We start from the raw sequence: 15,104 nt of genomic DNA, 5'->3' as shown, positions 1-15,104 counted from the left end.
CCTCTTTAATTAATTACATGCTATGGTTGATTAATTTTGTTAATCCTTAGCTATTGTGTATTGGCTTAATAAATTGAGCAAGAACAAGTAAAGAATGCAATTCAATCTAGAATTACAATTTTCTGTCTAACTCTTCTCACACATGGAAGACTAGGACTTTCAGCAACTCTGAATACAATATAGGTTTGTGACAATTCCTAAAGTGATCAATGGTTTTGTAATTAGGTACCGAGTTCAAAAATGAAATCAACTCAGTTTAGAACATAGAGCTTAAGAAAAAGAGAGATGAACAACTTTTTGAAATAGCAACAGTTCAGTACTATTCGCTTTGTACCTCGCACGGTTTTAAAACGCGTCACTAGGGTCTGAGGCTTGTTTACTTATATATCCAGCATCTCTTCCGTGTTTTATCGATATGGGATTCGCCCGAGATGTCGTTGCATGTGGAGTGACTCTGATACCATATGTACCATCCCAACTCACTAGTGATATTATCCGCTTTGGAACTAGGCCCATTACTAGAGTTTAAGGTTTGTTATTTATATATCTAATATTTCTCCCGTGTTTTGTCGATATGAGATTTACATGGGGTATCACAACAACAGAGCTTACGGATTTGTTCAAAAAAAATAATATTTCATAGTGGTCCCCCCCGTCTCATATAATTTCAGTTAACACCAGATCATATTTTCTTAATTATATTTGTAACAAACATTATATCATATTTTCTAATTGGTTATCTTTTGTCACACAACTTAGACACCTGCTCGGGTAGAATCACCAGAACATTGTGCTCGTGTTATTGGCTAGCAGCCCAGAACCTATTTCATCCTTCATTCATTTACTCGTTAAATATAGCATTATTACATAGTAGTATTATTTTATTACATAGTAATCTATATATAAATATAAAACAGGGCCATTAGAAAATGACGTGGCATCTCTTATTGATGAAGAAATGTATTTATCTATTTTCTTAGAATTTTAGGGATTTTTATTCTCTTTTCACACGATAAACTCAATTAATAAATCTAAAAGATTAATTTCCTGAAACGGTGCATTAATTTTCTTATTTTGCACCTATTACGTTGCCTCTCTTTCCTCATTATTATGTATCATTATAACTTTTTGTTGAAACTTCTCCTTTTTCTTTTCTCCGCAAGCGTCTTCTCAACCTCCTTCTTTGTTTCGATTTCCTTCCTTGAAACATATGCATTTACTTTCTTCCTTTACTCACTTTTATGACTGCCTTTAATTATAGATTATCTTTATTCCTTTCTTCCCAGCCTCCAAATCTTCTTCTACACATTTTTTTGGTCAGGTTTAATTATATCTCACTTTTTGTTAACACCTATATATAACATTTCTAAGTGGTAAGATCAGGGAAAAAGACAAGAAGAAAGTACGTACATTTCTTTTTCCATTTTTACCTAATCTGAAACTTTTCGATTTTTATCTTCTTCGTCTTTTTTCATCTTTTTAATTTTTCCCTTTTTCTTATTTTGTTTTGTGGGTTTATTTTCCATTTTATTTTCTTTATCATAAATATTGTTGAAATTATCTAAAGTCCCACATCGGTAGATGACAATTTTGAATGGGAATTTCACCCTATAAAAGGAGGCCTAATGTTTAGGATTTAAATACACCTCTCATTTGCCTTTTTTTATCTTCTTAAGGCATTTGTATCTTCTCTCTTTAGTATTATTTCACTTGTAATTTTGGAGTGAAAAAAAATATTGATTGTGTCCGAGGAAGTAGGCAAAATTGGCCGAACCTCGTAAATTCTGGTATTCTTTTATTGTTGTCTTATTGTTTTGTTTATTATTTAGTGGTTGTCATAATTTTTGGTATAGTAGTTGTGACTCATTCACACTATATACATTTGGCTTCCGCAACAATTGGTATCAGAGCCAAGGTACTGTCTAAGTATGCTCTGTGGTTGCAGCATAGTCTGATCTTCCACATCAGAAAAGATCTATCTTGGTAACTGAGTCAAGGTTCTGTCTGAGTATGCTCTGTGGTTGCAGCTTAGTCTGATCTTCCACACCAGAAAGAAAATAATCTTGATTTGTGTCGTCAGCTACTAAATAATATTTGTGTCAAAATGGGAGACATTAAACAAGAAGAATCTACATCAAGTGTCAATAAAACGTCATCGTTGGCATCTTCGCTTATGACAAGAATTGTGTCAAATGCGAAATTTGCGGTAGAAATTTATAACGGGTCAGGAAATTTTGGGATGTGGCAAGGCGAGGTTCTAGATGTTCTTTTTCAACAAGGGCTAGATCTTGCCATTGAAGAAAAGAAGCCAGATGTTATTGGAGAAGAAGATTGGAAAATTATCAATCGTTTTGCTTGCGGTACCATTCGATCCTACCTTACTAGAGAGCAGAAATATCCATACACAAAGGAAACTTCTGCAAGTAAATTATGGAAAGCACTGGAGGATAAATTTTTGAAGAAAAACAGTCAAAATAAATTGTACATGAAGAAGAGACTGTTTCGCTTCACCTATGTTCCTGGTACCACAATGAATGAACATATCACCAGTTTCAATAAGTTGGTCACAGATTTGCAAAATATGGATGCAACTTTTGATGATGGTGACTTGGCCTTGATGTTGTTGGGGTCACTTCCTAATGAGTATGAGCACCTTGAAACTACTCTACTCCATGGAGATGACGAAATTTCTCCCAGAGAAGTTTGTTCGGCTTTGTACAGCTATGAACAAAGAAAGGGAGAAAAACACAAGGGCGGAGAAGGAGAAGCACTAATTGTGAGGAGTCGTCCTCAAAATCAAACGAGGACTAAGAAGGGAAGATCCAAGTCGAGATCTAGACCCAGCAAAGATGAATGTGCCTTTTGTCGAGAAAAGGGGCACTAGAAGAAAGACTGTCCGAATTTGAAGAATAAGGCCAGACATAACAATGGAAAGGCCATTATGGATTCAAATGTAGCTGATTGTGATGATTCAGACTTCTCATTAGTTACAACAGAGTTATCAACATCATCAGACATATAGTTGATGGACTCGGCTTGTAGCTATCATATGTGTCCCAACAAGGACTGGTTCGTGAATTTTCAAGAAGGAGAATATGGAGTCATCCACACAGCGGATAACAGCCCTCTTACCTCATATGGCATTGGTTCAATAAGATTAAGGAGCCATGATGGAATGATCAGAACATTAACAGATGTTCGATATGTATCGGGTTTGAAGAAGAATCTCATCTCTGTGGGAGCCCTAGAATCAAAAGGGTTCAAAATCATTGCAGAAAATGGAGTGATGAGAATATGCTCCGGTGCACTAGTGGTAATGAAGGCCAATCGGAAGAACAATAACATGTACCGCTATCGTGGTAGTACAGTTATTGGGACAGCAACAGTGACATCCAGTGATGACAAAGAGGCAGAAGCAACCAGGCTATGGCACATGCGCTTGGGACATGCTGGAGGGAAATCCTTGAAAGCTCTATCTAATCAAGGATTGTTAAAAGGCGCAAATACTTGCAACTTGGAGTTTTGCGAGCATTGTGTCAAAGGGAAACAGACAAGGGTTAAATTTGGTACAACGATCCATAATACTAAAGGCATTTTGGATTATGTACACTCTGATATTTGGGGTTCTTCCAAAATACCTTCATTGGGTGGGAAGCACTATTTTGTAACCTTTGTTGATGATTTTTCCCGAAGAGTGTGGGTGTATACAATAAAGAGGAAAGATGAAGTGTTGGGAATTTTTCTCAAATGGAAGACGATGGTGGAGAATCAAACAGGCAGGAGGATTAAGTGTATTCGCATAGACAATGGAGGTGAATACAAAAATGATCATTTCAATAAGGTCTGTAAAAATGATGGCATCGTCCGACACTTCACTGTCAGACATACACCATAACAGAATGGAGTGGCAGAACGTATGAACCGGACTTTACTGGAGAAGGTACGGTGTATGTTGTCCAATGCTGGCTTGGGCAAAGAATTTTGGGCTGAGGCAATTACATATGCATGCCACCTTATTAATCGTCTACCATCTGCTGCTATTGATGGCAAGACACCATTTGAAAAATGGTATGGAAAACCTGCTGTAGATTATGACTCTTTGCACGTGTTTGGCTCAATTGCATACTATCATGTGAAAGAGTCAAAATTGGATCCGAGAGCAAAGAAGGCTATATTTATGGGGATTACTTCTGGAGTCAAAGGATACCGCTTATGGTGTCCAGAGACAAGGAATATTATATTCAGCAGAGATGTTACCTTTGATGAATCTGCCATAACAGATAAGGTGACAGTTGAAGATGTCAAACAAACTGGTGGTGCATCAAAGCAGGTGGAGTTTGAGGGAAAAATTTATTTTTCCTACACAAGAAGCAGAGGAGGAAACTAATAAAGATTACCCTCTGGAAGAAGATCCAGTAGAGAGGGAGATTCCAACTCAGGAACCTCGACAACAACTTGAATCAATAGCAACCAGCAGGCCAAAAAGGACAATAACGAAACCTGTTCATCTCATAGAGACGGTTGCTCGCGCAACCTCAATTGTAGCTGATGGTGTTCCTACCACTTATAAAGACGCAATCCAAAGTTCAGAAGAAGATAAGTGGAGGATTGCCATGAATGAAGAAATGCAGTCCCTTCATCAGAATCATACATGGAAATTGGCCAATCTCCCGAAGGGAAAGAAAATAATTGGGTGCAAATGGGTATTTGCAAAGAAAGAAGGATTTCCTAACCAAGAAGATGTTCGCTACAAAGCAAGATTGGTGGCCAAAGGATATGCTCAGAAGGAGGGAATTGATTACAATGAAGTATTTTCTCTAGTTGTAAAACATTCCTCCATTAGAATTATGTTGGCTTTGGTAGCATAGTTGGATTTGGAACTAGTTCAGATGGATGTAAAAACTGCGTTTTTACATGGAAACTTAGAGGAGGAAATCTACATGAATCAGCCAGAAGGATTCAAAGTTGCTGGAAAAGAAAATATGGTATGCAAACTTGAAAAATCGTTGTACGGATTGAAACAATCTTCTAGACAATGGTACAAGCGATTTGACAAGTTTATGTTGCGGCAAGGGTACAAGAGAAGCAAATACGATCATTGTGTGTATTTGCGCAAACTTAATGATGGTTCCTTTGTATATCTTCTCCTATATGTTGATGATATGTTGATAACTTCCAAGAATTCGGAAGAAATTGATAAGTTGAAGATTCAACTGAAGGAGGAGTTCGAGATGAAGGATCTGGGTGAGGCAAAGAAAATTCTTGGCATGGAGATAATAAGAGATAGACGTTCAAAGAAACTTTGTTTATCTCAAAAAGAATATTTGAAGAGAGTACTACAACGTTTTGGCATAGATAAGAAGACTAAGCCAATTAATACGCCACTTGCTCCCCATTTTAAGCTAAGTACTACTATGTCGCCAAAAGATGAAACTGAACAAGAGTATATGTCAAGGGTACCATAAGCAAATGCTGTTGGTAGCTTGATGTATGCAATGGTTTGTACGAGACCTGACATTTCACAAGCCCTTGGAGTTATTAGCAGATATATGCATAATCCAGGAAAGGAGCATTGGCAAGCTGTAAAATGGATTCTACGGTATATTCATAGTACTGTAGATGTTGGGTTAGTTTTTGAGCAGGAAGGCAATCGGTCTGTAGTTGGATATTGTGACTCAGATTTTGCGGGTGATCTGGACAAATGAAGGTCAACTACTGGTTATGTGTTTACTTTTGCAAAGGCACCAGTTAGTTGGAAGTCTACTTTGCAGTCAACAGTTGCTTTGTCTACAACAGAGGCAGAGTACATGGCTATTACAGAGGCTGTGAAGGAGGCAATTTGGCTTCAGGGGTTGCTAAAGGAGCTTGGTATTGAACAAAAAAATATTATAATTTTTTGTGATAGTCAAAGTGCTATTCAATTAGCGAAGAACCAAGTTTATCATGCAAGGACGAAGCACATTGATATTCGGTATCATTTCGTACGAGAAATCATAGAAGAAGGTGGAGTCACGGTGAAGAAAATTCATACTACGGAGAACCCTGCTGATATGCTGACAAAAGTGGTGACTGCGGTCAAATTTCAACATTGTTTGGATTTGATCAACATTGTTGAACACTAAAGATTGAAAATGAAGACACAACCAAAATTTGTTATTGAGAAAAAATTGAAGATGTGGAATTTTGCCAAGGTGGAGATTTGTTGAAATTGTCAAAAGTCCCACATCAGTGGATGACAATTTTGAATAGGAATTTTACCCTATAAAAGGAGGCCTAATGTTTAGGATTTAAATACACCTCTCATTTGCCTTTTTTATCTTCTTAAGGCATTTGTATCTTCTCTCTTTAGTATTATTTCACTTATAATTTTGGAGTGAAAAAAATATTAATTGTGTCCGAGGAAGTAGGCAAAATTGGCCGAACCTCGTAAATTCTGGTGTTCTTTTATTGTTGTCTTATTGTCTTGTTTATTATTTAGTGGTTGTCATAATTTTTGGTATAGTAGTTGTGACTCATTCACACTATATACATTTGGCTTCCGCAACAAATATAAATTTCAAAAAGGAAAAGAAGGTGTAGAGTGTAGATTTTACATATATATTCCTATAGCCAAAGAACACGTATATATTTTTTCTCTTCATTTTTTCCTAATTAGCTTTGTTCTTTTTATCTCTCCTTATTTGAAAAATCCTGCTTGGTGAAGATTAAGGATCAGACAATCGTGTTTAATTTAGAGTAGGTAACTGATACAAGGGAAATGACTTTCTTGAAAAGTTTTTTCTCTTTTTTTTTTAAAAGAAAATCTAAGAATACTAGAATTAGTTAAATCGCCCTTTGACTGAAAAAGCATAAAGTATTTCAGGAAAAAATAGATAACAAAGATAATTATTCCCCAACCATTACTTGAAATGTAGAGACACTGAGTGAAGTTGAACACTAGGAATCTAGGATTGCCTTGATCATATATCTTCTATCATAAATGTCTTTAAATCCTCCATATATATATATATATATATATATATATATATATATAGAGAGAGAGAGAGAGAGAGAGAGAGAGAGAGAGAGAGAGAGAAATCACATCTCAAGCATGTAAACAGTGAATAAAGTAAATAAAATATAATTTTCCTTTTTCCCTTTTAGTAATGAAGAAGTAAAAGAGATTTTTTGTTGGAGAAATCTACTACTTCAATGGAGAAGTGTAATGTCACAATGAATATAGAAATTTCTATTGTGGTTTATAGATTACTTAATTTACAAAAGAAAAAAATTTGCTAATGACAACACAATTTTACTAATTATGAATGACGAAAAAGTTAAATCATATACTATGTGTTTTATTACTAATTATTGTTTTTTTTTACCACAAAAAGATTTTTTACGATATATGAAGTTATTAAGCATATATCATTGTAGTTTTAATATCATTTTTTTTTGTTGACTTCAAATTATTTTTTGTAAAACTGAGCTAACTGTTAAAAATATAAATATGTTCTACATATTCAACTTATAGAATTAAAATTATAAAGAAATTTTTTAAATCTCAATTATTTATTTTATGACCGTGCAGAGCGCGGCAAATTCACTAGTAAATGGATAAGGGAATGTTACATAAATGTCCCAAATAAGTTTCAACTTACCAACCTCTAGCCATTAATCATAGATTTATCAAAACTAGCCAAGTACATATAAAAATTGAAAACCCAAATAAATAAGGTTCGTTCTCTCCAAGAATCACACACAAAGATCTCCTTTCATATTTTTAAGCGTGATCAACAACATTAGATGCAAGACGAAAAGAAAAATTTCATGGATGAGGTAGTAAACAAAGTGATGAAATACAAAATATATATATATTTATAAGATTCCTAAAATCTAACCAAAAAAGGACTTTTTTCAATGGGTATGGTTGAAAATCATTGAAAACATAAAGATGAGTCAATATACAAATTTTGAGGAAGATTGGAGGTGATTTAGGCTGATTTGATATTAAAATCCGTAGTTAAAATCGAGTTCAAAAAATTCTTCTTTGACACATGTATCAAACTTGTATCACACACAGAAGTATACATGAATATACACGTGATATATATTTGATACAAATATGATACATAAATGATACATACACATTATTTTTTTCCCATGTTTCATCTTCTACTTTGAATAAAATTCAAATCACCTCAAAACTCCGCCAAATCATGCCAAAACTGAGATTCAAGCTCCTTAAGATGTACTTTTTAAAAAAAAGAATTAATCCATCGACCCGGACTTTCACCTTCCGTGGTGATGGAGGGTTTCGCATTGATCCCTACCTTGTTTATTGATAATCAAAGTAAAGTACAAAAGGAGGGGGACATAAAACTAACCCCCAAATACAAAATAAAACCTATCTTAATATCTACCTAGTACAGATATCAGATTCAAAGTTAAACTTGTTCCACGGATCTTTTATATGTGCTAGATAACCAAAAGAGCTTGTGACATATAACTCATTCCCTAACAATTTTGTCATAGCAACAGGCCAAAGAGGCATTCATCGAGCAACAAAGATATTCTCGACCACTTTATGCGTGAGGTTAGGAAGCTGTATTCTGTCAAGTTTGTAGTGACCAAAGGCTTGCTCCGGAAAATTATTATTAAAGATTATAGCCTCATGAATCTCATGACTCCATTTTGCAAGTATGTCCGCCATATTATTAGCCTCCCTGTAACAATGTCTAATAGTAGTATTGTGTTGAAAAATGAGATGTGGTATCTTTCGAATAGTGTTGTTCATGTGCTAGAGGGATTTTAAATTATCACTAGACATATCAATCACTAGTTTGGAATCACATTCTAGGATAATTCTATCATAACCATTAGCATGATACCACTGTAGGCCTAGAAGTGCAGCCGTAGCTTCTGCCAAATTACTTGTGCCACTCCCCAAATTTTGTGAGAAAGCCATAATCATATTACCCCTGTGATCTCTTAAAATGCCCCCAACGCCAATCATATTATTACCCTGTTTGCTACCTTAAGCTTGGCCCAACCAAATAAAGGTTTTTCCCAACTTACAGGAACACATATAATCTTTGTTGTTAAGGCCATGAGTTATCACATATACTATGCCATTGGAGAAATCCCTCTATAGAAATGTTATGTTTAAAAACCACCCATCTCAAATGGGAAAGAACCTGGAATTGAACTCTTGTAAAAGAAATCTTAATACCTCCGTACCTTGAAGCACATCTAGCCTTCTACAATTCCCAACAAATAACAATAGGGTGCTTTTCAAGATTACCTGTGTTTACCCGAAAAACGGATAGCAATTGAATTTATACGTAGTTCTAAGAATACGTGGTATAACTTGATACAAATTGGGAAAAATAAGTAAATGAATATCGAAATTAGTTATAAAAGAAAATGAATGCAAACCGAATGAATTAGTTAGTCTAAGCCTTCAAGTTTTATCACCTTCAAATTGAATGGAGAGTGATTGATAGAAGAACAATATGACTAAATATCAAAGTCAGAAAATGATAGTATATTGCTTTATGTTCTATGAATCTCAATGAATCTGACCACACTTCTACAAATGATAACAACCCATAATATAGTGGAGAAATCCTATTTTGGATATAATTAAAAATACATAGTGGAGATCCCATGATAGATTAATTAATTAGTCTCTCCTTGATTTGCGCCGAGATTCGCCCCCTAATTGCGGCTATAATGGCTTTTTGTTTCTTGGCTCGTTCTCGATCTTGATTGGTCTCTATTTGTTCGACCTCGATTTTGGCCGATCTCGATTTTTGATCGGTCTCTGGGTCTCGAGCTCTGTCTTGGCCGATCTCGATCTTGATCAGTCTCTGGGGCTCGAGCTCGACAACCTAACTTCACATCATGGCTCAATATTACAATGATGAATCTCAGACCATCATGTTCTAATCTCGATTAGTCATACGAAGGGTAAACTCGGTTTTGACCGTAAACGACCCGAAGTACCTTGTTATTGGATTTACAACTCCACCAGTTGCTAAGAATATTCAAAATAGTGTTGTCCTCCCATCTGATTCCCAGTGGTGCGCCAAAGTGTATCCATGTATTTCTTGCCATCTGTCCATTGATAAAAGTATGTTGCATGGTCTCTACTTGTGGTATCCTGCAACAGTTACATCTTGACACAATATTCTGTCTAAATCTAGAAATTATATCATCAAAAGGTAATTTACCCTTAATTAATCTCTACATCAAAAAGGACATTTTATAGGGTAAGTATTTGTGCCAAACTCCCTTCAGAATTGGTGTAATGCCTCTTGACTGTCTTATAGCTTGCCATGCTGATGAAGTAGTAAATAGACCAGTGGTGGAGGGCATCCAAACGACATTATCAGTATAGTTAGGATCTCCCAACTTAGTAGAATGAATTAATTCTATTAGGTATTCGGGCAGTTGTTGGAGTTCTTCAAAGTGCAGAGAGTAGCCTATCCTAACCTGGTTGATCTTTCTCATATCATGAGATTCATCAAGATGTACTTTATTAATACAAAACCAAACATAGAAATAGTGTGGAATTTAAGAACTAGTTGACACTGCCACAGACTTTTCTTATGATCCCATTTTGACCAGTTAGGGGACTAATATCTCCCATTTTGATCATAGCAGCAGCAAAGTCAGACGAGAAAGCTCGAGGGCTGTTACTGTATTCAGAAACAATATTATCTGTCGATCCTCCATTGAAAAGGACTTGATCTGATTGAAGAAGACCTTTCTTTTGAATGAGATTTTTGAAGTAATTGTTATCGAATTGATTTGGTGTAACCAAATCAAGAGGTGCTAGATTTCCATTCTCTCCTTCTTGAGGACATTGACGTTTTCTAGTGCTTGCAAATCCAGCATCAATGTCTGTTCCATTGCCATAAATCCGATCACGAAATAGGAAACATTGTGCTTGGCCTATTGTGTGAGCCCCTGGAAATCAAAGCAAAAATTAATTTCCTTCGTTTTCCTAGCTATAAGGTTGTTCGGATTCTAAATGATAATAAAATTAAAGGGCAGCTCGGTGCATTAAGCTCCCGCTATGCGCGAGTTCGGGGAAGTACCGGACCACAAGGGTCTACCGGACACAGCCTTACACTGCATTTCTGTAAGAGGCCGTTTCCACGGTTCGAACTCATAAACTCCTGATCACATGGCAACAACTTTACCAGTTACGCCAAGGCTCCCCTTCGAATTCTAAATGATAATTATAAATGTTAATATCCTGATTAATTACCTGACAAAGCGACCATATCTCTTGTGCTAAGTCCCTTGCTTGCAAAGCTAGAAATAAGCCTATTAAGAGGATCAAATGGACCGGGGAGATCAGTTTCTGCAAGTGTCTTACTTGCAGTTGTTGAATCTCTTCTTCCGAGTTTCACTGTCCATGATGGACCTCCCACCTGATATTATTTTGAAAAATTAACTTAAATAGCCCCTCGTTCAACCTCTTAAACTAAAAGTAATATAACCGACGGATATATAATATATGTATAATCCATGTATAATATTTGTATAGCCGTGTATAATCAGTGTGTATAATCTATGTATACCAGCTAGGAAATAAGAAAGTAAACAGAAAATCTGAGCGGCTATTGTTTCCAGCATAATCTTGCATTAGGATTACCAATTAATTGGTTATAGTATAATACTATATATATATATATAGTATTAATTTAACTTACACAAAGTTGATAAAAAATATATCTTGTTCTATTCATTGTAGTCTAGAATTTATATATACAATCAAACCTCTTTATAACAGTCTTGTTTGTTCCGATATTTTTTGGCTGCTATAGTGAAGTGCCGTTATAGATCAGAGGACATATATTCTAACATAACATAATAATCGGTTCCAAGAAAAATTTGAATTTTATAGTAAATGATTGTTATATAAGAATATTGTAACAGAGATGTGTGAGTGTATATGTATATATATATATATATATATATATATATATATATATATATACATATACACACACTCCTTCTAAGAAACAAATTATATGAACTTACAGCTGCTGATGCATCGCGAGCTGCAACAGTTAGTATGTCAGCACATGAAACCACCTCGGGACAAATCTTTTCCACCTCTCTCTTTGCATCTTCTATGATTCCAAAACCTCTTGCGGACCCAAGATTTGGCAATGCAGTCTTTTCACTTTCGATCGAAGGGGTCTCATCAAGTAAGATCGAAGCATCACAACCCTAAATTGACGTCCAATATAACACCATTTCGACTATTAATTAATTGACTTTAAAATACATGAAAAATAAAAATAATTTACGAATAATCTTTAAATTAACCTGAACAAAGCAATCATGAAAATGAAGGCGAATGAGCGAAGCAGCCATGCGACGTTCACTTGAAATTGCTTGCCTGATGCTGGTACGAATCGTGTTGAGTGCATTAGGGCAAGTATTATCATAGAACGTCGCCGAAAGTTGTGCATGGCATTGCATGCATGAAAGCAGAAGAAGAGAAAATATAGCTGCGAAAGATTGAGTTGGAGTATTCATTTAATTTAGAGACGATGTATTATACTATCAAGAAATTCAGAATGATTTTGGCTTAGGTGAATTGGCTAAGTAGAAATGAAGATGATGGAAAAGGGAATGCCTAAGTGACTTAATTTATAGGCAAGGAAACACGTAGATGGTAAGAATGGAAAAGCTATTTTTGGTCACTAATAGCTGCTATGCCGCGTTACTGCTAGTTTTTCTTACTAATATATTTGAAATAGTAAATATCGATCAATACCCTTGACCTCTTGCTGGCTATGGGTTTGAAAAGGAGAGACAGATTCAGAATTTGAAGTTTATGATATACAAGTAATAACTAAGTTTGCAGTTAAATATTTATACAAGTTTAATAAATTTCTTAATATATATATAGGGTTTGGACAAAAATAATAGTGAGTTCACGTAAAACTGTAGCGTACATGGTAGATCCGCCCAGTTTTCAAATCTAGAATTCTTGTTGTAGTATTGTAAGCTATATGTAAGTACTTATACAAAAAGTTCAGAAAAAGAAGAAGGGAAGACCCAAAAAAAAAAAAAAAAAGGATAATGGACTACAACTACTTATGGGCAACGTATATATAACGCAGACTTAACAGGTAATATTAATCTATACTTAAGTTTTGGTGGGAAGAATATAATTGGTGTGAGGTATAACTGAAGGAAAAAAACAGGGTTGATCTTCCAAGCATCTAGTAATTATTCCAACATCTTAAAATGGTCACTTGATGTTGGCCAAATCTTATTCATTTGCATTTAAGTTTTTCTTTTTAGTCTAAAAAGCATTTGGGCGCTCTATATACGATGTAGACTCCAAATATATATACTTTATTAATGAGATAATTTATAGTGACATAAATTTGTACGCTTTGTTTTACATCAAAATATTTTTTTCTTTCTTAAATTTCGTGCTTAATCAAACAACATTGATATCACATAAGGTGAGACGAAAGAAGTACTACTTTTTAGTCAAATGCAAAAGATTCCGTTTTTAGTATGATCAATGTGATATCTACATACTTTGATAAAAGAAAATAAATTTTTTTGGATCTGTTTTATATTTGAATATTAACAAATTAACTCTTACAAACATTCAAACTAAACGGAGTTTATTTACTTTTAAGTTTATAAATTAAAAATTTTAAGGAATAAACGAATTGATATTCAGATCAAAAAAGAAAATTGACCAATGCGGCTTAAGTACAATTAAGCCATTTTTATTTTAGAAGTACCTTTCATTACCATGATTTGAAATCTAGTTATAATTATTAATCGAGTTTTACGATGTAAAGGAAAGTCAAAGGATAAAATTTTGAAATATCAAAGGTCAGCGGCATTAAAATACTACTTAACGAAAAGTATTCATTTGACAGCGGCATTAAAATCTTCAAGTTCATGTACGTTTTTTTGGGTGCTCATTGGAATAAATTTGAATTCACATCATATAAGGTAATTAAAGGAAGAAGCTACAAGTTTTTTTTTAAATATTTATACTAAGAACTCGAACTCAAGACCATTGCTTAACAGATACAATTTCAGGATTTGAAGTTTATAAGTTTCTATAGCAACATCAAGTTAATATACAATAATAATTGAGTACATATTCAAATATTTAGTAATATTTAGTGAATTTCTTATATATTCAAATATTTAGTAATATTTAGTGAATTTCTTAAATATATATACAAGGCTTGAATAAAAACTACTAGGTTCATATAAACATATATGTGTCATTATACATTCCCTTTGCTAGTTCGTGGAAAGATCCTATCTTTTCCCACTAGAGATATAGCCTTTTGGCTACATGTTCAACTGAATGCACAACTTTCGAAAAGCAGTATGGATTCATACGTAAGAACCTATATCTTAACAAGTGCTAGGTTTGAACCCATAATTTTTACAGTATAATAATTTAGTGCTAAAAATCTTAAAAGATTAAAATATCTTAAATTTAAATTTGGATCGCCAAAAACTACTGGAGGAACTTAGCAAAGGATTTGGGGAAATCGCCAAAGGAGGACCTCAATTCTGGCATCAGACTAACTGGATCGCCGGCGAGTGGAGGTAATTCCAATAGGGTAGCAACGACTACAGTGACGGGTAAGGGAATTGATGGACGAGGGAGTAGCTCATCAACACCAAAGGGGATGAGCAGTGCAATGGTTAGGTACCGAGTTCAAAAATGAAATCAACCCAGTTTAGAACAGAGAGCTTAAGAAAAAGAGAGATGAACAACTTTTTGAAATAGCAACAGTTCAGTACTATTCGTTTTGTACCTCGCACGGTTTTAAAACGCGTTACTAGGGTCTAAGACTTGTTTACTTATATATCCAGCATCTTTTCCGTGTTTTGTCGATGTGGGATTCGCCTGAGATGTCGTTGCATGTGGAGTGACTCTGATGTTATATGTAACATCCCAACCCACTAGTGATATTATCCGCTTTGGACCTAGACCCATTACTAGAGTTTAAGGTTTGTTATTTATATATCCAATATTTCCCCCGTGTTTTATCGATATGAGATTTACATGGGGTATCACAACAACAGAGCTTACGGATTTGTTC

At 34.8% G+C, this 15,104-nt stretch overlaps 1 protein-coding gene across 1 annotated transcript; it reads right to left on the bottom strand.

Moving 5' to 3' along the window:
• Window positions 1-9,533: 9,533 nt before the first annotated feature.
• On the bottom strand, window positions 9,534-12,604 carry LOC107794273 (lignin-forming anionic peroxidase). Its single transcript, XM_016616750.2, has 4 exons — window positions 12,328-12,604; window positions 12,037-12,228; window positions 11,258-11,423; window positions 9,534-10,953 (listed from the first exon to the last, which is right to left on the bottom strand). Exons 1-4 carry the CDS (start codon window positions 12,538-12,540, stop codon window positions 10,565-10,567), a joined length of 960 nt encoding a protein of 319 aa, XP_016472236.2. The 5' UTR covers window positions 12,541-12,604; the 3' UTR covers window positions 9,534-10,564.
• Window positions 12,605-15,104: the final 2,500 nt, after the last annotated feature.

The sequence above is a fragment of the Nicotiana tabacum genome, chromosome 23, assembly GCF_000715075.1.
Source record: "Nicotiana tabacum cultivar K326 chromosome 23, ASM71507v2, whole genome shotgun sequence".
NCBI lineage: Eukaryota > Viridiplantae > Streptophyta > Magnoliopsida > Solanales > Solanaceae > Nicotiana > Nicotiana tabacum.
Note: the sequence above shows the minus strand (reverse complement) of the source record. Positions and strands in the feature narration are given on the sequence as shown.